Below are 26,089 nucleotides of genomic sequence, written 5' to 3'. Positions count from 1 at the left end.
TCAGTATGGGCTTTTTGGGCTGAAGGGCCTGTTTCCACATTGTAGGAAATCTAATCTAATCTCATGAACTAAAGCAGATTAATTCGTCAAAAATGTAAAGCAAAAGTATTTGCCTGATGTTTTCTAATGTAGGGCTACTTAAAGGTTTACAGATGTTCTAGCAAGCATCTTGATTATGTGTGGAAAAAATACAGTAATGTCTCAAGTTCAGTATGACACTTCTTCAGAACTAACTTCTGAAGAAGAGTCTTGGCAGACTTGAAATGTTAACTCAGATCCGCTCACCCAGATGCTACCAGATCTGCTGAGTTTCTCCAACATTCTCTGTGTTTGTTTCAGATTTCCAGCATCCACAGTAATTTGCTTTTATATCTCCATTTTATATCTCAATTTAACAATCTATTGTTGACAGAAAAGCCCATATCACAGCCAAGACTATTAGAAGCATCTAATAGTCTTCTGCTATAAATCCAGTGTTGGTTAATCTAGTTTCTTGGAGAGCAGCACTGTCAATGTTAAATTTAGAGCGTTAATAATTGATCAAAACCATCCTTTTTTTAAAAAAAGCAAATCTTCCATGGGATCTGGGTATCGCTAGCAAGATTAGTGTTTGTTGACCATCCCTAATTATCCTTGAATTAAATGGCTTAATAGGCCATTTTAGAGGGCAGTTAACAGCCAATCAAATTGGTATGGATTGAATGTCACATGTGGGTAAGGATGGCAGAATCCTTTCCCTACAGGGCATTAGTGAACCAGAAACAAAAACAGAAACTGTTGGAGAAAATCAGTAGGTCTGGCAACATCTGTGGAGCAAAAACAAAGTTAACATTTCCAGTTCAGTGACTCTTCTTCAAAAGAAATCATGGTACATATTGGTACCAACGTCAGAACCAGTTCTGATGAAGAGTCACAACTCAAAGCATTAAATCTGCTTTCGCTCCACACGTGCTAGCAGACCTGCTGAGTTTCTCTAGCAATGTCTGCTTTTCTTTCAGATTTTCAGTTCTTTGTTTTGACAATTGATAGTCTCATGGTCTCCATTTCTGAGACAAGCTTTCACTTTAATCAATTAAATTGAAATTCCACCAGCTCCAACTGCGGGATTTCAGTCTGTGCTCCAGAGGATCAGCTTAGCCCTTCAGATTACTAGACTAAGGACATTACAACTATACCACTGTCTCCCCATATGTGCTTTGCCTGTTAAATGCAAGTTCTCATGCATGCAAGACATATAGGTGTTCCAGATTCCAAGCCAGAAAATTTTTAGCTTTCATTTTATGAATGTGAATACAGGGTGATCACCATATCCGCAGAATCATTTTGCACACTTTCAGTTACTCATAGTTTATCACGGCCCAAAGGTATTACAGGGAACATTCCAGAACCAGGAACCAGGGGATTCTGGGAAGGTAAGTTTTCCATTTAAACGAATGGGTTTGCTCCTATCCGTGGTATCGGGCTACTGCAGTAAGTCTTGGAACGTATTCCTCCGTGGGTACAGGGCCTACTGTATTCATTCCCCTAAGTATATCCCAAACTCAAACCCACTTGACAGGACAGAATCCCACATCCTCACACACCCATTGAGGAAGGCCAATGTTAGCAAGTCAGTACCTTACTGGCTGGGGGCAGCACACCTTTAGGCAGATGGTAATGACCAATAAAGTGCAATGACTCTTACCACTATCAGAAGCATTCTGTGGCACCCTGCCTACACCAGTCAACGTGGCTTATAACCTGTAAACTGCTACTTCCCTCGGTGTTGGTTCCCTCACTGGTAACAAGGAGGATGAAGTACCCTCTCAATTTGTTATTAAAGCTGACATGTTCTCTTCAACTGTTTTGACTGAACAGCCTCAGCAGGATTTGAAATCACATGGTAGCCATTGGCTGTATCTCCCTCTTGGTCTTATAAATTGAACTGTAGGAAGGGGAGGAGTACCTTTGTTTGGAGCGCAGTGGAGTTGCCGAAGGGGATTGTTTAAAGTGATTAACAGTGAGCTGTTACGTTACAGCTGTTGCCTTTTAAATGTAATTATATCTACCTCCACCACTTCTTCTGGCAGCTCATTCCACACTAGCACCACCCTCTGCATGAAAACATTGCCCTTTTAAATCATTCCCTCTCACCATAAAACTATACCCTCTAGTTTTTGACTCACCCACCCCAGGGAAAAGACCTTGTCTATTTACCCTATACATGATCCTCATGATTTTTTAAACCTCTATAATGTCACCCCTCAGACTCTGATGCTCCAAGGAAAGCAGTCCCAGTCTATTCAGTCTCTCCCTATAGCTCATGCCCTCCAAATCCTTGTGAATCTTTTCTGAAATCTTTCAAGTTCCACAGCATCCTTCCTATAGCAGGGAGACCAAAATTTCATGCCGTATTCCAATAATGGCCGAACCAACATCTTGTGGCCGCAACATGACCTCCCAAATGCTATACTCAAAGCACTAACCAATAGAGGCAAGCATACCAAATGCCTTCTTCACAATCCTTAATACCTGCAACTCCACTTTCAAGGAACTATAAACTTGTGCCTCAGGGTCTCTTTGTTCAGCAACGATCCCTAGGACCTTATCATTAAGTGCATAAGTCCTACCTTGATTTGCCTTTCCAAAAGTGCAGCACCTCACATGCAGCTAAACTCCCATCTCCATCCTCAGCCAATTTACCAATCTGATTAAGATCCATTGTACTCTGAGGTAACCTTCTTTGCTGTCCACTACATGACCAATTTTGGTGTCACCTGCAAACTTACTAACTATCCCTCCTATGTTCCCATCTAAATCATTTATATAAATGACAAAAAAAAATTGGACACAGAACCGATCCTTGAGGCACACCACTGGTCACAGGCCTTCAGTCTGAAAAGCAACCCTCCACCACTATCCTCTGTCTTCTACATTTAAGCCAGTTCTGTATCCAAATGACTAGTTCTACCTCTTTTCCCTGCCTAAAGTCACCTGGCTTTTCCTTACCAGCTTTCTTAAATAGTGGCACCACGTTAGCCAACCTCCAGTCTTCCGGCACCTCACCTGTGGCTATCGATACAAATATCACAGTAAGGCCTTTTTGTTTAAGACCCAACACTTATGATAAATATACAAATGACAACTAATGCAATTCCATTTTTATGTTTCATATCAATGAAAACTATAGAATAGTACTTCAAATACTCAGAGGTGAGTTTTAATTAATTAAAAATATAATTTAACCCATGAATGTTAATTAGTGACTCATGTCCCATGTGAATCATCTAATGAACACAAGTTATAATGATTTACACTAATTATTTCAACAGTGATTCTGACAGGCAGATTTGATCAACGTTAGGTCAGTTCATCCAGAACATGAATAATGTTTAGAAGCTTTGGCCCAGATTCAGGGTAATGAAGACCCAGAGTACAAAGCAAAAAAAAGCTACAGCTTGCTGGGGAATTGGTAGAGGTTACAATTGATGGCATTCAAATGTTCAAAGAAGTGTTGCAACAGCAGGATATCATAGAAGGTTAATGAGAATTATCCAGGAAAAAGCAGCAAAGAACACCACCGAGACTCATTAGGTTGATATATATTACAGTTACTTCCACTCAAAGGAAGACTTATATTTATTTCTGTCCTTCCTTTCCACTAAGAAGGAATCTGTAAAACCTCCCAATCCCTTTGCTGCAGACCTTACCCCATCTATATGATAGCCTGGATTCACCAACAGCGACATGAGTCTGAATTCCCCACCACAATTACTCCAGAAAGACAACAATGATTTAGTTCAAAACACCACAGATATAAACGCTTATTATAAAAGTTGCGTTTATAGCTTTACCTGCCTGGCTGGGGCCCTTTCCTATCACTCTCTATTTCAGTGTTGCCTGCCTTGAATATCTCCTGCTTTAGAGAAAAAGAGCACATAATGTTTGTGGCACTGATCCTTAATTCAAGAATAGCAAATTGATCACTTTCCCTTTGTTTATCTTTAATCTAAGTAAGAAAAATAACATGACTAAATAGAGAACTTTGGTTTATATATAGTACATGTCAATTCCTCAAGATATTTCAAAGTCCTTTAGAGTTAGTTCTTCTGAAATGCAGGTATTTTTGCCATGTTTGTCTTTTACATTAGCACTAATCTTGTGATGATGGTTATTGATGTATAGTCAGTGAAACAATCAAGTTAAACCTCCCTAATCAATCTCCCCTTGCTAGGAGTTATGTTGATAAATAATTATACAAAGATTCACATGAAGGAGCAACTCAGATGTAAGAAATAAGACAAGCAAGGCTGATAGAGGAAGAAGTACATACTGAAAATGGATTTTTCATTTCCAGCCAGATGCTTTTATCCAAATAGTATCGATCCTTGTGTGAACTACAACTAGTAACTTGTTGTGAAAAGACTTTAGGTGGCCAAATGGGCATAAGTCCAAAGTATAAAGATGGGTTCTGATTGGTGTGGAAGTAATGTAGGTAAAGGACTAGATAATGCAGAGCCCCTTCACCTTTTCTGAACAGCTGAACCAAAGGACAACAATCTTGGCTTGAAAATGGAGTATGTTGTAAACTGTAAGTAATTCCAGTGAGCATGCAGTAAATCTGGAGAATGGCCTCCTTGTGAAGATTCTGGAAACAGGTTGCACTGATTCATTGAGAAGCAACTAAAATAGACTCAGAAAACAAGATTTTAGGGCACTGTGTTTGAGTAACTTTGAAACAAGATGTGCCATACATATATCAAGCTAGGGAAGAATAGATGTCTTTGGACTTAAACTTCCTAAAGCTTTCCTTTCCTCATATCTGTATCTGTTGTAGACCCAATGCTAGATATTTATTGCAGGTGCTGGATTAGTGGTGCTGGAAGAGCACAGCAGTTCAGGCAGCATCCAGCGAGCAGCGAAATCAACGTTTCGGGCAAAAGCCCCTTTTGCCCGAAACGTTGATTTCGCTGCTCGTTGGATGCTGCCTGAACTGCTGTGCTCTTCCAGCACCACTAATCCAGTATTTGATTTTCAGCATCTGCAGTCATTGTTTTTACCTTATTTATTGCAGGTGGTCAAGTCCACTATCACAGTAACATGTAATTCTGGGCATCATAGAAGGCAAATGAGGTGAATCTTGAGTTGTTTAGCTCTCAAAACTTCTAGATTCCTATCATGGTAGTTGTAAACAGACCTTGAGATATTGGTACAATTGGCTTTGATAGGGACAAATTTCCATTTAAGGCAGGATATTACAAGTGAAAATAAAATCAGATTCAGTCGTGTTTAATATTTATGTATGAATGAATGGTAACGGAGAGAGCATTCAGTGAAGAGCAAAATAGAAATTAGAGAATAGAAATATGATTAAAAATATATTTTACTTTGTTACAATTTTTTTTAGATAATATGAACAGAATTCCAATGGTACCTGTTGTAGCAAGGTCAGTTGCTGTGCTAGATGTTGTGGACTGTAGTCAGCCAACATGAAAAGTCCTTTCTCATCAACTTTCTGGTAAGCCCCTGACAGTTCTCTTGCAAAGCCAGTATAGCAGGGCTTTGGCAGTGCAGTGGCTATGGTGTAAGACTTTTCCTTCGGTTGAAGGTTTGTAGGCTCAGCACGCTTGCTAATCTTCCATTTAAAGCTCTGTTTCAACAAAAGATTAATAAAAGGTAATGTGCAGCAACATTGTATTACACCTGAAAGATCCACCAATGAAATCCATTCTAGTGAGGCTATGTTCTATTTTCAATGATTCTGGCCTGTGTTAGAATTCCCAAGGACCAAATAACATAGTTGAAAAAAGCAAAACAACACACTAGTTATTCAATTCCAAGGCACGGAGAAGAGGTATGTTTCCTAGGTACAACAATGAGGAATAGTTCCTAATACATTGTTTATCTTCAATTAAAAAGGAGTGCCATACCTTTCGAGAAATATCTTCATCCAAAACCTTTTTGAACATTGAATGAACTGACTGGTTGTCCTCCTCATTCCCCAAATCCTCAAACATGATGCTGTCATACAGTGGATTATGGGCTTTTTCTTTCTCAGAGAAGCTTTGAAGTAAATTTATTAAATATTCTCCTCGACTGTCATATAGAATAACCTTTTAAAAGAAAGATCATATTAAGTCAATTTAATATTTATTATTATTCAGCTCTTCAATGATCCACGTTGCATAATTAACCATAGTTTTGTATCTTTGGGATTCACACTCAATCTCTGATTTAATGAAGTCTATTCATTAAAATTATTGAGTGTATAATGTGGTAGTATGACTTCCACTGCTGTTTCATTGCTCCTGTTTTATCAATGAAACTCTGCATATATATTGTATTGTGCAGACAAAAGACACATAACAATTGTTAAGTTTATTATAAATGTAAAGACAACAGTCCTAAATGAATCAGTTATGCTCATGGTAACTATGTTGCGATTGAACCCACCAGTGCCACCCAACAATGATGCCACCAGGGCTTGAGAGTGCAGCGGTTTGGGGCACATAATCCAAATAGAGGGAGCTGGTGGTTGTATGACAAAGGGTGCATTCAGGCTTTCATCTTGCACCACAGTTTGGCAGCCTGGTGGAACCTTCCTCTTCTCAGGGCTTTCCCATCCAGAAACCAGCAGGTTGAGGCTCCAGCTGACTCTTGTGTCAGCGTTAAAAACAAATTCCTTCCATCTTCAATCTTTCAAGGTACAGTACCATATCCTATCCCAAGCTGCCATCCCAGCAGGGTTCACTTGCACTCTTCGGAAAGGCTGTACATCTGAATTTCATTCAGCATACTGGCCTTAGGGAATAATATGGGTCCTTCTAAGGTCAAGAATGTGTGAATTCAGTATATGATTGCTGAATGTTTCAATATTATCATTCACTGCATGCCCAAGCTTTAAGAAATGATCCCACATTTGTGCATATTTGTTAGTGAATGCCTTTTGGTGGTTTAATTATTCCAGCTGGGTTCAGAGTTACCTTTGAGGAAATAAAAGTTTCTAGCTTGTTTAAAACTTCAGTATCTTCTGCAAAGTCTACATAGTAACATTCTTCAATCCAGGCCTGCAGTAGATCTAAACTTCGGTTATACACATTTATGGAGTCAGATGAATTTCTTTGATTCGCACTGAAATTGTAAAAATAATTCAGATTACCTATTCTTGTGTAAAAATATTGCATTAAAATTAGTAAAAATGCGGACATGACATCATGACATCTATAAAAATCTAAAGGATAAGAACTGAATAATTCAATACATATTTTATGCTTGTCACTGAATCACATTTTGGATGTTAAGAGAAAGCTCTGATGCAGGCTTACAAATTTTCAATATTTTAAAGGTAAATGCTGAGTGTCAAAGTTCCCACAATTGGCAAACAGGATATTTCAATTTGCTGGGCTAAGTGATTTCCAAAGCCTAATACCTCTCTGGAGCTGTATGGTAAGTCATAGAGGTTTATAGCACCGAAACAGGCCCTTCAGCCCAACTTGCCCACATCACCAAATTTTCACAATTAAACTAGTCCCATTTGCCTGCATTTAGTGTGTATTCCTCCATACATATCCCATCCATGTACCCGTCTAAATGCTTCTTAAATGACAAAACTGTACTCGCTTCCACCACTACCTCTCGCAGCCCATTCCAGACACTCACGATCCTTTGTATGAAAATATTGCCCCTCTGGATCCTTTTGTATCACTTCCCTCTCATCATAAACCAATGCCCTTTAGTTTTAGACTCCCCTACAATGGGGAAAACTGTTGGCTATCTGCCTTATCTATGCCTCTCATGATTTTATACCTGTATGAATGTCACCCCTCAGTCTCCCACGCTTCACAGAAAAAAAATTCCAGTCTATTCGACCTCTGCTTATAACAAACCTTCCAATCCAGATAGCATTCTAGTAAATCTTTTCTGCACTCTTTCTAGTTTAATAATATCCTTTATGTAGTAGGGCAACCAGAATTTCACACAGTACTCCAAATGTGGCCCCACCAACATTTTGCACGGCTGCAACAAAATGTCCCAATTCCTATACTCAATGCCTTGAATGATGAAAACAAGCATGTCAAAAGCTTTCTTCACTACTCTTTCTGCCTGTGACTCCACTTTCAAGGAGTTATGAAGCGGTACCCAAAATCTCTTTGTTTTTATGGCACATCACTGGTCACAGGCCTCCAGTCTGAAAAATAACCATCTGTCTTCTACTGTCAAGCCAATTTTGTATCCAATTAGCTAGCTCTCCCTGATTCCCTTGAGATTTAACTTTACTCAACAACCAGTTATGTAGTTACTTGTCAATGCCTTGTTAAAGTCATTTAGACAAGTAATTTCAAGTCTAAACCCACTATATCACAGAAGTATAATATTGTCAATCGTTGCACATTGTGGTATTAAGCCCACAGGGTACAACACAGCTTCATTTAAAATAAGATCTTGTCCTACATTCAGAGTTACAATGTGATTTTTGATAGCACTCTATTTTACAGTGACATTGAAAAATAGCTGCATCTTTAGTTATGAACTAACTCTTCTTCATTGATATGTTGATCTTCTACCTGCAGGTTTTTGTGACATTGCGACTGTTGTCATGAGTGAGTTCCCTTAGGAGAGCAATAGGTATAATTTTATAGCACTGATTTTCTAAGCAACATAACTGATTAAACATATATGTATAGCTTACAGAAGAAAAAAACAAGTATTTTTTCTTCTCTACGAGATATATATGTGTATGTACATATTAAAACAACTAGTGCAATCTGATATGAAAAACATGAACTTCTGTACATTCTGTCTCTACAGTTCCATCCAAAATAACAAATAATTCTAACGTAGTTATCACTCCATCCCAAAAGTTGAAAAGAAAATTGTGCTGGGCTTTTTCTACTGAGGTGGGTAGCTCAAACTGGGAAATTTCTCAATTTTGCAGTCCAACCTCGGTTTAAAATGCTTCAAATTTCACTCTGTCATGGCAAAGTTGTATTGAGTTGGGTTAGCTGACCCCAGAAGGAGACCATCGGCACTACTAGGGAGGGCAAGTGTTGAAGTCAATTACTTAGAAGATCTGCTTTGATACTCTGAGCCTTTGTTCCATTTTTTAAAAAAACAGTGAAGCTCTCTAGATCTCACCCCTTGTCCAGCCTCTCTCACCTCAGCGCTCTCCTATACCCCATTCATGCCAAAGCACTCAGTCCCCAAATTCCCTCAAATGCGTCTTTTCATCTTCACAATCACTCCCAGGATCCTCCATAGCAGAACTCATGAGTCATAGAGCTCCACTAAAAAATTCTAATGATCCAATACTCTCATACATACACACTTGAGAATAATTATAATCATGAATCTTATTCAAAGCTCTTAAACCTCAAGCGGTTAATCCTGTGTAAACAAAACACATCTGACCCCACAACAAAATTTCGCAATAGCACTTTCAACTGTGAATCACACTGTAAACTCAGAACACCCAGCTAAAATACTAGTAGACTTTGAAACACAGTCAAACATTCTCAATTAAATATAATAATCCTCACAATAATTATGACGGTAACAATGATAATAGCCATTTGGAAATGTTAGCAAAGTCCTCTAATGAAACTGTATTAACACATACATTTTTAACTTACATCAGATGGCCTGTCAATCAAAGTACCCTAGCAAAGTTTTCTTTATAAGTTACATAGAGAGCTTCATGTTTAAAGAGCAGTGGGTTTGTAAAGCCTAAGCGCCTGATGCTTAACCAAATATTTTTTCATCCTTCAAGAGTATTTATATCTATACCATTATATTATTACACTGATTCTGTGGATTAGCTCCCTTGGAACAGAAAATAAAAGAGTCCTGCTTGAACACAGCACTAAGCTGAAATGATCTGAATTTGGATTTCTATTCTGTGTAAATCACATTCTAGCCTTTCCCAGAGCCATATGTAGGATCTGTTGGATGTGAAGGTGAAGCTTATACATCATCATCCCATTTTATAAAGTTCACTGAGACTTCCAAATCAAGTCTTAAGGATCATTTTGAGATATTTTGATCATATTGTCAAATTTGAAGTCAATGTTAACAGCTAGAATCACATCACTTAATTTGATTAAGTTAAGACACTTTCTAATACAGTATAAAAACATACATGGCAACAGAAAATGGAAGAGAACTGAGAGAGAGAGGTATGCTGTGATTTATACAATACCTGATATCAATGACACTGCTGAATCTATCTTCCAGAAACTGAAGAAATTCACAAGGTGATGTGAAATAACGAAAAGTATAAAGAAACTGCTGGACGTAGCCTTCTATTACTGCATTACTGCAAAATTAACAACATCTGTTAAATATACACATTACAATATGCAAAAGCGAAGAAAAAACGCTGTTGCACAAATTGAAAATGTCTTTCCCAGACAAATAAGAATCTACTGTTTCCTCCTAGGTAGAAATCAAAATAAATCTTTCTGATACACCTTATATAATTAAATTACCTATTACTGAACAATGGAGATTGTAGTCTGCATTTGGAATTAATCCTAACCAAGTTCTACACATTATTAGTTTATAACTAAATATAGATGAGATTGAAGCATCGAAATTTCTATCAGAAACAAAAACAAATCATTAAGCTTTCTTACTTTAAATTCAGGTCTTCCCCTGCAAATAGATAGCTTATATCAAGGAAATGCTTCTTTTTGAGAAACAAAATCAGAAATTGCTGGAAAATCTCAGCAGGTCTGCTAACATCTGTGGAGAGAATGCACAGTTAACATCTCAGGTCCAGCGGCCCTTCTTCAGAACTTCAGAACCCATTCTGAAGAAAGGTCATTGGACCCCAAACATTAACCCTGCCTTTCTCCATAGATGCTGCCAGATCTGCTGAGTTTTTACCGCAATTTCTGATTTTGTTTCTGATTTCCAGCATCTGCAGTTCTTTATCTTTTTTTACTTCTTTTATGAGATTATGTCACAAAACTGAAAGTCTATTCTTCATGATTTCTAAAACAAAATTGCTACAGTTCAATGCAAAAAGTAAATTTCTCTCTTCAAAGCCTTTTCCTTTTAAGCATTAAGTATAGTAAAAATGTCAACCTTGCACTTAATAGTAAACAGGCATTGCTGACAATACAAATGCTAACATCTTGATGGATCCTCAATAATAGACCACTACTGTATTCAGGTAGTCACAAGAGAATGGTTTACAAACAAAGCAATGAGGAAAGTGGGTACCATAGAGATGTCATTTGAATTTACAATTAATTTTGAAATGGAAACTATACCAGACATCCTCAGCAACATGATTACAAAAAGTTGTCAAAATATAGGCTTAAGATTGTTTTAACATTGTGTTAGTGGAAGCTATCTTGAGGTCTATTAACTCTTAAAATAAAGTTAAAATTACTTTGTTAAATTTCTACTCAAGCAAATTGTAAACTTCTGGTGTACAGTTTTCTTGATAAAAAGGCAATGCTGGCAACTGCCTGAGATAATTTGATTAGATTTGATTTATTACTGTCACATTGACTGAGGAACAGTGAAACGTATTGTCTTACTTGCTTTACAGGCTGATTGTACTATACAAGTGCATCAGGGTAACAGAACAAACTGCAAGGTGCAATGTAACAGCTGTTCACAGAAGATAACTTTTAGTTATTGGGCATAATCAGACGATAGTGAAGCTTATTTGGAGTATCAAATTAGAAGTCTTTGTAAATTACCTTCAACAAAACACTTAATAATTTTTTTCTCCAGTATGTTCCCAAGTCATGACTGAAAATCTGATGTCTAATTTTATTAATAATTTTTTAAAAAATTTACAAGAAGTAGGATTGGTTAAACAATCTTAATTATCCAGGTATTCATTATTCTATGAAGTCAAACAAAGCAAGCATAACATTTGTCAAAATTAAATACTCTGAAAACTCCCAGAAGTAATTAATAAAAATATCAACCTGTTTCCATGGCAAAATCAAAATCGTAAATACCACTGGTGGGGAAGGAGGTGCCTGTGGTGCTTGGCATGGATCTGTTGGGTTGAATACCCGAGTTCTAAATTGTGGTATACTATATAATAATGAACCAGTAATTACACACATCACAGTTTAGACATTGATCTTCTAAGAGCTGCTCATTTATATAACAAGTAACTGAAATACTACCACACTTCACAATGTTGAAGCACATATATTAATCCCCTGCAAGCAACAGACAAAGAGGCAGGCCCAGCACTGAAATGTCTATAACACCCAGTCTCTCAATATCTGAACTCCGCTATTGAGTTTTCACTTGCAAAGTTACAGTAGCACGAACTGCAGCTCTGTAATTTAAAGGCATCATTAATTACATTTTCACTTCTCATTAAATTTTATTTGTGTTAAAGGAAAATTATATTTCTATCTAAATGGGCTTTTTCAAAGTTGGGATAGCTCTGCGTTATCATAAAATAGCTACTAGTGTTTTTTATATTATATACTGCTCAAGTAAATTTAGTACAACACACATTCTGTTCATCTAACAAGGCATTTAATAAGATTTAATGAGATAGATAATTAATTAAAATGATAAATTTTCTTTATTCACGTGTGGGATGTGGCTGGCCAGCATTTTATTGCCAGTCTCTAGATGCCCTTGAGAAAGTGGTGGTGAGGTCCCTTCTTGAACCGCTGTAGTCAACTTGGTGTAGGTAGACTCATAATGCCATTAGGGAGGGAATTCCAAGGCTTTCAAACAGTGACAGTGATGGAATGATAATATTTTTCAAAGTCAGGATGGTGACAGCTTGGAGAGCAACTTACAGGTGGCAGTATTCCAATGGTCAGAAATGGTCTTGCAAATACAAATTCTTACCTTTTTAACTTTGCAATTATATTTAATATTCCTTGCTATGTGCTATTCACCTGCTATAGAGGTTTGCCATCAGCCCCACTGCTGTTCCAGCCTGAAGTATTTGTGTTCTGTCCTTGCTTTGGCTCTGATCACCCTTCAAAGAGTGGAAGGTGAGGAAGGAATTGCTATCAGTTGATCTGAGATTTAATGTCTCTGGTTGGAATGAGGAGGTGACCAGTAAATGAAGAACAGAGGAGTTCAGGCCCCATTGCTCCATTTGCAATATCTAGAGAGACCAAAATTACTATTGAGACGAACAATGACATCTGTTACAACAAAAACAAAATATACACGTTGGTGGAAATTTGAAACCAAAAACAGAAAATTCTAGAATTACTCAGCAGATATTACTTAACATCTGTGAAAAAAAGAAACAGAGTTAACGTTTCAGGTCTGCAACCATTCATTCAAAAGCATGAGTGAAACAAGGACCCCTTTAGGATACCATGCTGACAGTTTTTTATTCAGTAAAATGGTGATATGTCAGAGGAGCTTAAAAAGCAACATACAGCTTGTCTCGTGTTCACAGTGAAGTAATTAGTACCATGGCTCCATTACAGAGGATGTCGGATCAGAATTCAGCAGTGTATTTGAATAATTGAGCATGATATTGACAAAAGCAAAAAATGAGTGGCAGATTGGCTGAATTAGGGCAGAAGAGGGTGATGCTGCAGAACTTTAAGGTGACTTTTTTGATGAATAGGATATTTGGTTGAATGGGGAGTTTGTAAAGTTTATGGTTCAACCTGAGGGAGAAGGGAGGGAAAGAGGACAGAACCAGTTGTGAAGGTATGAAGTTTTCCTCAGGTCCAAAAACAATCACTTTGGTCTTCATGATGTCTAATTTTACAACTCACACAAGACAGGATGTCAGTCAAGCAGTCTTGTAACACACAGGAGCTGGAGGGATCAAAAAGACTGGTTGAGTGACTGAACTGTGAATTGTTCTAAGTGGGTTCCTTCAAACCTGAATATGCATTAGAAAATTCACTTTTCTTATCTAAGTAGAAGAGTCTAGTTGAGTAAACAATACAAAGTTTATTAAATTAATGCAATAATTTATTATTACATTAATATGACTTACATTATGACTGAAATTGGTGGAAGCACGCTAGCCCCAGTTCTGTCTCACAAAGAATCCTTCTTTACTCTGACAAATTCCTTATGATCTTACCACAGTGGGTGGGTATTTAATCAAGTACCCAATCAAGTATTTTCCTTTTCAGACCCATACTGTCAGCCTAAATAAAAAAAAGCTAACCCCATGTCTGCACTGAACACACCAATGGGTAACACAGAGGAAGTGGAGAAGGGTGGGGATATGGGTGGAAAAGATAGAATCACAGAGCATTCCTGAGATGATAGGATAGGAATTGGAAATATTAATTGGTGGAAACACTTATGGATGGGTAAAAATAAAAAGCTGCTCCCATCAAGCTAGACAATCAAAGATAGGCTTTAGGTGGGAATGTTATGGTTGACAATGTTGAAGGCTCCAGAGGAGGTTGTGGAGAGATAATGCACCATGATTATTGAGAAAGTTATCTGTGACTTTGGTTTATTCATTATTTTTATTCTTATTTTTGTGTTTTGTGACATTAAAGATTAAAGAGTCAAACTGAGAGTTGTGGGAGAGACGGATTTGGATGTTCATTGATATTAAGACTAAAAGATTGGAAATGGGGCTAATTTATAGATGTAATGGGTCAAATGGCAAGTAGGGAAGAATAGCAGTAGCTTTGAAACACAGGAGGACAATGGTGATGGAGAGGGGAAGAACATACAGTCCATTAGCCTAAGGGCCAGTAAGAAATTGGGTGCTCATGAGTGATCATGGGCATGAGCTCACAGAGGATGGTTTATGGAATATGAGCGGGCAAGAGAAATGTGAAGAGAATTTGAGGAAGCTGATACTCCTGAGTGTAAAGTCATCCTTAAACAACTGTGGCTCCCAAGGTCAGGGTGTTTTTTGTAATGTAAAGATGTTTGCAGTAGTGCATTCAAATAGGTGACAACTTCATGCTAGTCATGTACATGTGTTAGAGATTATGTGGAGATGTGTGGGTTCTGCAATAAATGTAAGAACACAATCTGTGATACTTTAAGCTACATATATACAATCTATAAAACTTTGTTCATAAATAATAACAAGAAAAAATATTGACTTCATGGTATGCTTAACAAATATAGTTCCCATTGATATATCCTTCATTAGACTTTTATCATTGAATATACCTCAATATACTTCTTTGCCAGCTCAAGGAACTCCATTTTCAGCTTCATTTCTTCAAGCTGTTGCCTCAGTTTGGGCAGCACCACCTTTGCATCAATTCCTTTAAATTAAAATGTAATGTTACATTGTAAATATACAGCAAATAAGCCAAGTCAACCAATGAAAGCGTTAGGGACAAAGATTTGCATATCTTTTCAGTAAACTCAATATGGTGCCATGAATTGAGGACGATATGCTAGTACCAAATTTCCACCAAGATCAAGAAGTTTTCATTTTGCAGTGACCCAACAGTGACCAAGTAACTAAAGTCAGGCCTCAATCTGATTCTGGAGGGCAAATATCCATAACTATGCTTGGCAAGCCATTTTATTTATGGAAGGTAGCACTGTCAGGGACTTATGCACTTGAGCTGGTTTAATTACCTGTTGAAGGAGTGGAGTTGATTAAAAACAACTGTAATAGTTCAAGTGGGCACACTGGTAAATTGACCAAACTCAAATCTAATACAGACTCTCTGAAAATCTACAAAAAACATCCTATGAAAGAAACAGAAAACAATTCTAAACTGTATGTTTGGTAGCATAAGTCTGTGTAAACACTCCCCACACTAGAGACAAATAGCTGCCTCACGGTAGGGTTGCCTGCCTCAAGGTTGAAAAGGGAAAACATAGGAAAAAGGCTACAAAAGCAGGTTAAGGAACTCATCTCTCGACACTGGCCAACCTGTCCAATATATTCAAGGCTCAAGTCAGGAGGGTGTTGGAATGACTTCCACTTGCCTGGATAAGTGCAACTGCAGTAATACTCAAGGAACTGGTACACCATCCAGGATGAACAGCCTCTTTGATTGGCAAACCACTTCACATTCATTCCCTTCCCCACCAATGCACCATGGCAGCAATGTGCATCAACTACAAGGTGTACTGCACACCAATGCCCCTTTGACAGCTTCTGCCAAACCTCCAATCTCCACCACCTAGAATGACAAAGGCACAGATGCATGGGAACACCAACTAGCTGCAAGTTCCTCTTCAACTCACACATCATCCTGACTTGGAATGCTATCACCATTCCTTCAATGTTGCTGATACAGAAGCCCACAGCTTTCTTCCTCACAACATTGTAGGTCTACCTTCACACCAGCTTCTCAAGGGCAATTAGAATCACAGAATTGTGAAGGTGCACAGGAGGCCAATCAAACCACTGCATCTGTGCCAACTCATGGAGCATTTTACCTTAGTGCCAATCTCCTATCTTTACCCATAAACCTACCCACTGGTTTTATTTAAATAATAATCCATTGACCTCTTGTGCAATTAGGAATAGGAAATAAATGTTTGCCAGTCATACACCTGCCTCCTATGCACAAATAACATAAAAAAATCAAATGTACCATATTAACCTTTGTTTCTTTTTTCCTGTTGTTGGAGTTTCTGGTAGAACACTTTAGTTTTTCGAAAATTCTTAGTCTCCATCATCAACTGTTGTTCAATTTCCTGTGAAACCAAAATAAGGTCAGTTTAACTTCAAAAAGTAAAAGAAAATCCTTTGCATTATAGCTATCAGGAACAGTGTCTTCGTGGTAATCCAGAGGCAACGATAATGGTCCAGAGATTTAAATTCAAATCTCACAGGCAGCTGGGTGAATTAAAATTAACTTAAATAAGTCAGGAATAAGATGTGTAAAGGTAAGCATGAAACCTGCAGGTAGTCATAAATGCCCAATTTGGTTCACTAAATTCTTTGAGAAAGAAAATTTAACCTAAGTATGACTCCAGACACACAACAGTGTGAAGGACAGTTAACAGCCCTTTAAAGTGGCCCAGCAAACCAACCAGTTGTACCAACCTGCTACAGAAAGTCAAATAACAATAAAACCCACTGCAACAAAGGCCTATACAGAGCAGTATCCTCTGCAAAGTTTGCCTTACCTACATCCTTTGCAAACATTTGGCAGAGCTGTCCTACAGGCAACAGCACAAGGTAGTTCGAATTATATTGCACTACCAACATCTCAGACAACTTTCATCACAATCAATGAGATGGTGCGATCCCATCAGTGAATAGGACCAGCACAGGTGGTAGTATAGTTGGAAGACAGTAGCATCTAGCGTCATTAGTACTGACCCCAAACCCCACCAGGTTTTGTTGTATCAGTTCAAAATTGGGAAAGGAAGTTTCCGACTGTTTATCACATATTACTTTCCTGCTGGACCTTAAGTTTCAAATTTAAGATCTAATTTGACACCCAGCTACCTGCACATCTGAAACTTTATGATTGTCTACCTTACCATATCCTGTGTCATTAACCAATCATCAGTTTATTTGCACTCAACATGTCCATACATTGGCTCCGAAACACGACTCTAATTCATTTTCCTGCATCTGTTCCAGCACAAAGTCTTGTTCACCTCGAATTGATATTGTCACAAACCTCTTGTAGCACTTGCACTGACTTCAAATTCTGCAGCCTCACTTTTCCTTTCTTTGAGATTTCTTCAGTCCTTGAATCATTGCTATCATCCTCTAACCTATCCCACAATAATGTATGGTACATTCTTCTCTCCTTCCAATGTAGCAGTGTTGCAGGATCTTGGTCACAGTCACAAACCCCAGAATTCTTTCTTCAAGTTCAAATTCCTCCTGAAGTTCAACACGTTCATGAGGTGCCATTGCTCAACCTCCACAACCTTCACATTCTCCTCAGAATGTGAACAACACACAAATGGAAAAAGGGGACTTTTAATTGACATTGGATTGAAAGTGTTGTTTCTAATGTACAGCTCCTCAAGTCCAACAGTGCCAGCGACAGCCGTGTTGAACACTAAATGCCATGCAGTCTGTAGGTTCTAAGTCTCAGAGATCAGGACCAAGACTGTCACACGGGTAGGGATATATGGTGGGGATAGGGGAATGGACACCCTGATGGAAAGGTCAGAGAGGAGGGAAGACCATGGGGTTAGACCCTGTGGGTAGGTCACTTATAGAGTCATAGAGATGTACAGCATGGAAACAGACCCTTCGGTCCAACTCGTCCATGCCGACCAGATATCCCAACCAAATCTAGTCCCACCTGCCAGCACCTGGCCCATATCCCTCCAAACCTTTCCTATTCATATACCCATCGAAATGCCTCTTAAATGTTGCAATTGTACCAGCCTCCATCACTTCCTCTGGCAGCTCATGCCATACACACACCACCCTCTGCGTGAAAACGTTGCCCCTCAGGTCGCTTTCATACCATTCCCCTCTTAACCTAAACCTATACACTCTAGTTCTGGACAACCCCAACCCAGGGAAGAGACTTTGTCTATTTATCTTATCCATGCCCCTCATTATTTTATAAACATTCATATGGTCACTCCTCAGCCTCCGACACCCTAGGGAAAACAGCCCCAGCCTATTCAACCTCTCTCTTTAGCTCAAATCCTCCAACCCTCGCAACATCCCTGTAAATCTTTTCTGAACCCTTTCAAGTTTCACAACATCCTACCAATAGGAAGGGGACCAGAATTGCACATAATCTTCCAAAGTGGCCTAATCAATGTCCTATACAACCGCAACATGATCTCCCAACTTCAATACTCAATACTCTGATCCATATCATACCAAACGCCATCTTCACTATGCTATCTACTTGTGACTCTACTTTCAAGGAGCAATGAACCTCCACTCCAAGGTCTCTTTGTTCAGCAACACTCCCTAGGACCTTACCATTAAGTGCATAAATCCTGCTAAGATATGCTTTCCCAAAATGCAGTACCTTGCATTTATCTAAATTAAACCCCACCTGCCACTTCTCAGCCCATTGGCCCATCTGATCAAGATCCCATTTTAATCTGAGGTAACCCTCTTTGCTGTCCACAACATCTCCAATTTTGGTGCCATCTGCCAACTTACTAACTATACCTCTTAAGCTCATATGCAAATCATTTATATAAATGATGAAAAGTAGTGGACCCAGCACCAATCCTTGTGGCACTCCACTGGTCACAGGCTTCCAGTCTGACAAACAACCCTCCACACCACCCTCTGTCTTCTACCTTTGAGCCAGTTTTGTATCCAAATAGCTAGTTCTCCCTGTATTCCATGAAATCTAACCTTGCTAATCAATCTCCCATGGGGAAGCCTTGTCAAACCCCTTACTGGACTCCATATAGATCACATCCACCACTCTGCCCTCATCAATCCTCTTTGCTGCAATCAAGTTTGTAAGACATGATTTCCCACGCACAAAGTCATGTTGACTATCCCTAATCAGTCCTTGCCCTTCCAAATATATGTATATCCTATCCTTAAGGATTCCCTCCAACAACTTGCCCACCACTGGTGCCAGGCTCACCATCTATAGTTCCCTGGCTTGTCTTTACCATCCTTCTTAAACAGTGGCACCATCTTAGCCAATATCCACTCTTCCAGCACCTCACTTATGACTATCGATGCCACAAATATCTCAGCAAGGGGGCGAGCAACCACTTCCCACAGGGTACACCTGATCAGGTCCTGGGGATTTATCCACTTTTATGTGTTCCAAGATCTCCAGCACTTCCTCCTCTGTAATATGGACATTTTTCAATATGTCACCATCTATTTCCCTACATTCTATTTCTTCCATGTCCTTTTCCACAGTAAACACCAATGCAAAATATTTGTTTTGTATCTCTCCCATCTCTTGCGGCTCCATACAAAGGCTGCCTTGCTGATCCTTGAGGGGCCATATTCTCTCCCTCATTACCCTTTTGTCCTTAATGTATTTGTAAAAACTCTTTGGTTTAACTCTATTTGCCAAAGCTATCTCATGTCCCCTTTTTGCTCTCTTGATTTCCCTCTTAAAGGCCTAATGCCTTTATACTCTTCTAAGGATTCATTCGATCTATCTAGTCTATACCTTACATATAGAGTCATAGAGCCATGGAGATGTACAGCATGGAAACAGACCCTTTGGTCCAATCCGTCCATGCCAACCAGATATCCCAACCCAATCTAGTCCCACCTGGCAGCACCTGGCCCATATCCCTCCAAACCCTTCCTATTCATATACCCATCCAAATGCCTCTTAAATGTTGCAATTGTACCAGCCTCCACCACTTCCTCTGGCAGCTCATTCCATACCTGTACTCCTTTTTCTTAACTGAACCCTCAATTTCTTTAGTTATCCAGCATTTCCTACACCTACCAGCCTTTCCTTTCACCCTGACAGGAATATACTGTCTGTGGACTCTCGCTACCTCATTTCTGAAGGCTTCTCATTTTCCAGCCATCCCTTTACCTGCGAACATTTGCCCCCAGTCAGCTTTTGAATGTCCTTGTCTAATATCATCAAAATTAGCCTTCCTCCAATTTCAAGCTTAAACATTTAGATCTTGGCTATGCTTTTCCATCACTATTCTAAAACTAACAGAATTATAGCTGCTGGCCCCAAAGTGCTCCCCCACTGACACATCAGTGACCCTGCCCTGTCTTAGTTCCCAAGAGTAGGTCAGGTTTTGCACCTTCTCTAGTAGGTACATCTACATACTGAATCAGAAAATTTTCTTGGATACACTTAACAAATTCATTTCCATCTAAACCCTTAACATTATGGCAGTCCTAGTCTATGTTTGGGAAGTTAATATCCCCTATCATAACCACCCTATTATTCTTATGGATAATGAGATCTCCTTACAAATTTGTTTCTCAATTTCCCTCTGACTATTAGGCGGTCTATAATACAATCCCAATAAGGTGATCATCCCTTTCTTATTTCTCAGTACAACACAAATAACTTCCCTGGATATGTTTCTGGTAATATCCTCCCTCAGTATAGCTGTAAAGCTATCCCTTATCAAAAACATCACTCCCCCTTCCTCTGTTGCCTCCCTTTCTATCCTTCCTGTCGCATTGTATCCTGGAATATTAAGCTGCCAGTCCTGTCCATCCTGAGCTACATTTCAGTTATTATTATGATATCCCAGTCCCATGTTCCTAACCATGCCTTGAGTTCATCTGCCTCTTTCGTTAGGCCTCTTGCATTGAAATAGATGGCAGTTTAATTTATCAGTCCTACCCTGTTTTATGCTTTGTCCCTGCCTGTCCTGACTGTTTGACTCACTTCTTTTCTCAACTGTACCAGTTTCAGATTGGTCTCTGTCCTCACTATCACCCTGCCAGTATATTAGTCCCCCTCCAATTCAGGTACAATCCTCCTTCTTGTACAGGTCACTTCTATCCCAGAAGAGATTCCAATGATCCAAAAATGTGAATCCTTCTCCCATACACCATCTCCTCAGCCATGCATTCATCTGCTCTATCCTCCTATTCCTACCCTCACTAGCTCACAGCACCGGGAGTAATTCAGATATTACTACTCCTCTCGAGGATTTCCTTTTTAAATTCCTGCCTAACTCTCTATACTCTCCTTTCAGAATCTCATCCTTTTCCCTTCCTATGTCATTGGTTTAAATGTGTACAATGACCTCCTGCTGGCCCCTCTCCCCCTTAAGAACATTCTGCACCCTCTCTGAGACATCCTTGATCATTGCACCAGGGAGGCAACGCACCATTCTGATTTTTCGCTGCTGGCCACAGAAACATCTGGCTGTGCCTCGGACTAGACAGTCCCCTAACATAATTGATCTCTTGGAACCTGACATACCCTCATTGCATGAGAGCCTATCTCAATAGCAGAAACTTGGCTGTTCGCGCTACATTCCCCTGAGCATCCATCATAGAGTCATAGAGATGTACATCATGGAAACAGACCCTTTGGTCCAACCCGTCCATGCCGACCAGATATCCCAACCCAAACTAGTCCCACCTGCCAGCACCTGGGCCATATCCCTCCAAACCCTTCCTATTCATATACCCATCCAAATGCCTCTTAAATGTTGTAATTGTACCATCTTCCACCACATCTTCTGGCAGCTCATTCCATACACGTACCACCCTCTGCGTGAAAATGTTGCCCCTTAGGTCTTTTTTATATCTTTCCCCTCTCACCCTAAACCTATGCCCTCTAGTTCTGGTCTCCCCCACTGGAGGGAAAAGACTTTGTCTATTTATCCTATCCATGCCCCTCATAATTTTGTAAACCTCTATAAGGTCACCCCTCAGCCTCTGACGCTCCAGGGAAAACAGCCCCAGCCTGGTCAGCCTCTCCCTGTAGCTCAGATCCTCCAACCCTGGCAACATCCTTATAAATCTTTTCTGAACCCTTTCAAGTTTCACAACATTGTTCCGATAGGAAGGAGACCCAGAATTGCACGCAATATTCCAACAGCCACTCTCTACATTTTCCAAAACAGCATTCTTGTTTGAAATGGGGATAACCACAGAAGACTCCTGCACTACCTGCCTACCTCTCTTACCTTTCCTGGAGTTAACCCAGGTAACTGTATCTGCAACTTTTCTACCTTCCTATAACTGCCATCCAGCAAATCCCCTTGCTCTTGTAAATTCCTCATTTGCCTCCAACTGTCTCTCCAACTGATTCATTCAATCTGATAGGATTTCAAACCAATGGCATTTATTGCAGATATAATCCTCAGTAACAGGTAAACTCTCCCTAAACTCCCATATCCAACTGAAGAGCATCTCACTCTACTAAAGGCCATTTCTGCCTCTTTCACTCTACAGATCCAGAAAATAACACTCTTATTCCTCTACAAAACACTGCTCCAGGCTCACTTAATACTCATGGCTTATATTTTTATGTTTAATCAAGAGACATATCTCAAATAAAACGTATAATCAAGAAAGAACCCACTCTACTCACTACTGCAGACTTACTGTAAGACCAATCTTAAAACTATTCACTTATCTGTTTCTGTGCTGTGACCTCTCCCAAACAGGTTCCTCCAAGATGGCTCTCTCCCTCCTGCACTGCCTGACTGTGCTGCCTTTGTCTGTTCTGCTTCCTTTTAAAAGTCCTGTTGTTTTGACTTTTTTTCTCCAAAGTTCCAAAACAATGCAACAGTATATAAAACAGTAATTGCTGCTCCTGGAGTTCAACAAAATCACCTTCAGCATCTAAAATACCTCAAAAAAAGAGCAGCCTGTTACAGCTAAAAAGTTTTCCTGTCTTCCAAGGGCGCCCTTGAGAGAAGGAACCATCCTGAGGCCTGAGCAGGTTGAGCTGCCAGACATGCCCCTTGTGCCTTACCACAAACTGTCCTCAGAGTCGAGAGTGTGGTACTGGAAAAGCACTGCTGGTCAGGCTGCATCCGAGGAACAGGAGAATCGATGTTTCAGGCAAAAGCCCTTCATCAGGAATCCTGTGTCCTTTTCCAGCACCACACTCTCAACTCTCATCTCCAGCATCTGCAGTCCTCACTTTTGCCATTAAATTCCCTCAGTTAGGATGGGGATCAGAGGGCAGATCATCCTCGGCCTTACCCACCTCCATTAAATTGCAGGCAAATAGGAGTGTGGAGGCCACCTTGGAATTTAATGAGTCCCTCCTTGCCTATCAAACCGGCCAGTTGGAGACCACACACTCATAGAATCCCTACAGTGAGGAAAGAAGCCACTCATCCCATCAACTCTGCACTGATCCTCCCAAGAGCATCCCACCCAGCCTACCCTAGCCCCATAAACCCTACATTTCCCATGGTTAATCCACCTAACCTACATTCCCCTGGAGGCTATGGGGCAATTTAGCATGGCCAATCCACCTAACCTAGTCTATTGGAGGAAACCAAAACAACTTGCAAAAGGTCAGGGGTAGAATAGGGAAAATTCCACACAGACAGTCATCTGAGGCTAGAATTGAACTCAGGCCCCTGGTGCTGTAAGGCAACAGTGCTAACCACTGAGCCACTATGCCACCCTAGTGACAATCCTGTCACTAATTCAAAATCTGGATTTACTCTCCCCTGTCCTTGCTTTTAATAACTGAGTCAAGCACCTTCCTTTCTAACTCAGCCACCAACTCAATATTCACATCATGGGGTCATATAATGAATCTCTACCATTTGCAGCAAAGCTTGTTCAGTGATTGAGCAAATTGGAAATGTAGGGATAGCCCAAATCAGATTTGTGGAATAAAGGAGCAAGAGTGTCTTGTCTGGAGGAAATGAAATGGGGCCCAACACTTTAAGAAAGTTTTTGTTTGTAAAATGTTTACATTATATCATTTAAGTTAAATTTTACTATTTGCCACAATTGCCTGGTGATGAAGTCCTAGAGTGTTTACCATTGATGCCCCTTTAACCAAGTGATGTAATTCACCTTCATCGGATATGTTCCAAATTGCACTCTGAGTATTTAATTGATATTTCAGATCTATGAAGGAAAACGTTACAATCTTATTTAGCCAGAATCCAGTACTTCCAAAAGTAATGCTTGCATCAATTTGATTTTATTTAGCATTGCTTTCGAATGTTTTCAATTTTCGAACGGCATCTTGCCATTATTCATATTATCAACCTTGAAAATTAATTTGAGCAATGCTTTCAGTGTAAATGGTCAGTTGTAGCTGGTGCACATCTTAACTCCATCTACTCACCCTGGTTCCATTGCCCTTAATTCCCTAGCCAAACAAAATGTAAATATTTCCATTTTGACATTTTCAGTTAGGCTCCTAAAACGTGTTTGGAAGTTTGTGTAAAATATCGCTTCCTAATACAAAATAAGTTAGGGCTTGTCTCCTTGTTCTGAATTCTCCCACAAGGGGAACACAGCTCTTTTTACTCACCCTGTTAGCTTCTTTAATATTGTAAACATTTCAATTAGATTACTTTTTCAGCTTTTATACTTAATCCACGCACAATTTATGCATCTTGTCATCATAATTTAACCTTCTTAGTAAAGTTAATGATGAATCAGTGCTGCACACTCCTGAAGCCAACAGATCTTTCCCAAGATGCAGTGCCTGGAATTGACCCAGTACTCTAAATAGACTCTGGACGATACTTTTTCTAACTGTAACATTAACTTTCTTCCCTTTACATCCCATCCCTATTTGTGATAAATGACAAGTTTCATTAGTATTTTGAATTACCTTCAGTTTCTGTACTCAAACTTTTACTGTTTCGTGTATTTGAGCCCCAAAAATCTCTCGGCTACCCCGTCCCCAAGTTTCTCAACATTTAGGAAGCAACCTGATCTTTCTTTCTAAAAATCCAAAGTGGATGAGATGAACTCAGACTTCACCAAGTAGAGCCCAATCTGAAAAAGTTTTGTTCACATTCACTGAATCACCTCGCTTAGCATGCGCATGCAAGTGGGGTAAGTGGCACTCTATCCTTCCATTTAAGTTTGTTATAAATATACTGAAAAGCTAAGGCCCAGTACAGATAGCTGGGTGACCCCATTTGTCATATGCAGACAACTTAAAGACATCTGTATCCAGTCTTCCATCTGCTAAACAACTCCCTACCCATTTAAACAAGAAACAAGAGTTGGCCTTCCGCCATTCTAGTCTGTGCACCATTCATCAGATCATGGCTGATTTGCTTTTCACCTCAACTCTACGTTCCTGCATTTCCCTGATAATTTACATTTCCTTGGTAACCAAAAATCTAACTATCTCTGCCTTAAAAATAGTTAAAGATTCTGCATTCTAAACCTTCTGGATAATGGAATTCCAAAGACTCACAACTCTCTGAGAGAAAACATGTTTCCTCATTTCAGTTTTAAATGACAGTCCTTATTTTTAAACCATGAGTACATTACTTCCAATTCAATGCTATCATTCTTTGATAACATTTTATATTATCAAATGTTAATTCAGCACCACCTTGAAGCCCTTTTTTTATTCAAAAAAAAGCATCACACTACTAAAATTTTCAAAGCATTTATCTTGGATTTCTAGATATGCCTTTCCCTTTATAAAACACAACTCTTACTTGTCTATAATAATTATTTATTGTGTCTTCTTGTTAGTTGATAGCAGCAGGTTTGCAACGAATAAAGGGAAATGAATATTAGAACAATAGTAATCAATAATGCTTTATTTTAAACTTTATTTTATTGTCTTCTGTCAATATCAGTATTTTCAGAATCTATTGTTTCCAAGCA

At 39.3% G+C, this 26,089-nt stretch overlaps 1 protein-coding gene across 2 annotated transcripts in view; it reads right to left on the bottom strand.

Moving 5' to 3' along the window:
* kndc1 (kinase non-catalytic C-lobe domain containing 1) overlaps positions 1-26,089 on the bottom strand; it is a 216,175-nt gene that overhangs the window by 32,241 nt on the left and 157,845 nt on the right. For both annotated transcript variants that reach the window (XM_072557681.1, XM_072557680.1), the window contains exons 19-25: positions 16,494-16,587; positions 15,094-15,191; positions 12,870-13,084; positions 10,175-10,291; positions 6,963-7,110; positions 5,910-6,092; positions 5,414-5,629 (exon numbers count right to left, since the gene is read on the bottom strand). In XM_072557681.1, coding sequence (XP_072413782.1) covers positions 5,414-5,629; positions 5,910-6,092; positions 6,963-7,110; positions 10,175-10,291; positions 12,870-13,084; positions 15,094-15,191; positions 16,494-16,587 — 1,071 coding nt within the window. The remainder of the gene's footprint in view (positions 1-5,413; positions 5,630-5,909; positions 6,093-6,962; positions 7,111-10,174; positions 10,292-12,869; positions 13,085-15,093; positions 15,192-16,493; positions 16,588-26,089) is intronic.

Source organism: Chiloscyllium punctatum, chromosome 38 (assembly GCF_047496795.1).
Source record: "Chiloscyllium punctatum isolate Juve2018m chromosome 38, sChiPun1.3, whole genome shotgun sequence".
Taxonomy (NCBI): domain Eukaryota; kingdom Metazoa; phylum Chordata; class Chondrichthyes; order Orectolobiformes; family Hemiscylliidae; genus Chiloscyllium; species Chiloscyllium punctatum.
Note: the sequence above shows the minus strand (reverse complement) of the source record. Positions and strands in the feature narration are given on the sequence as shown.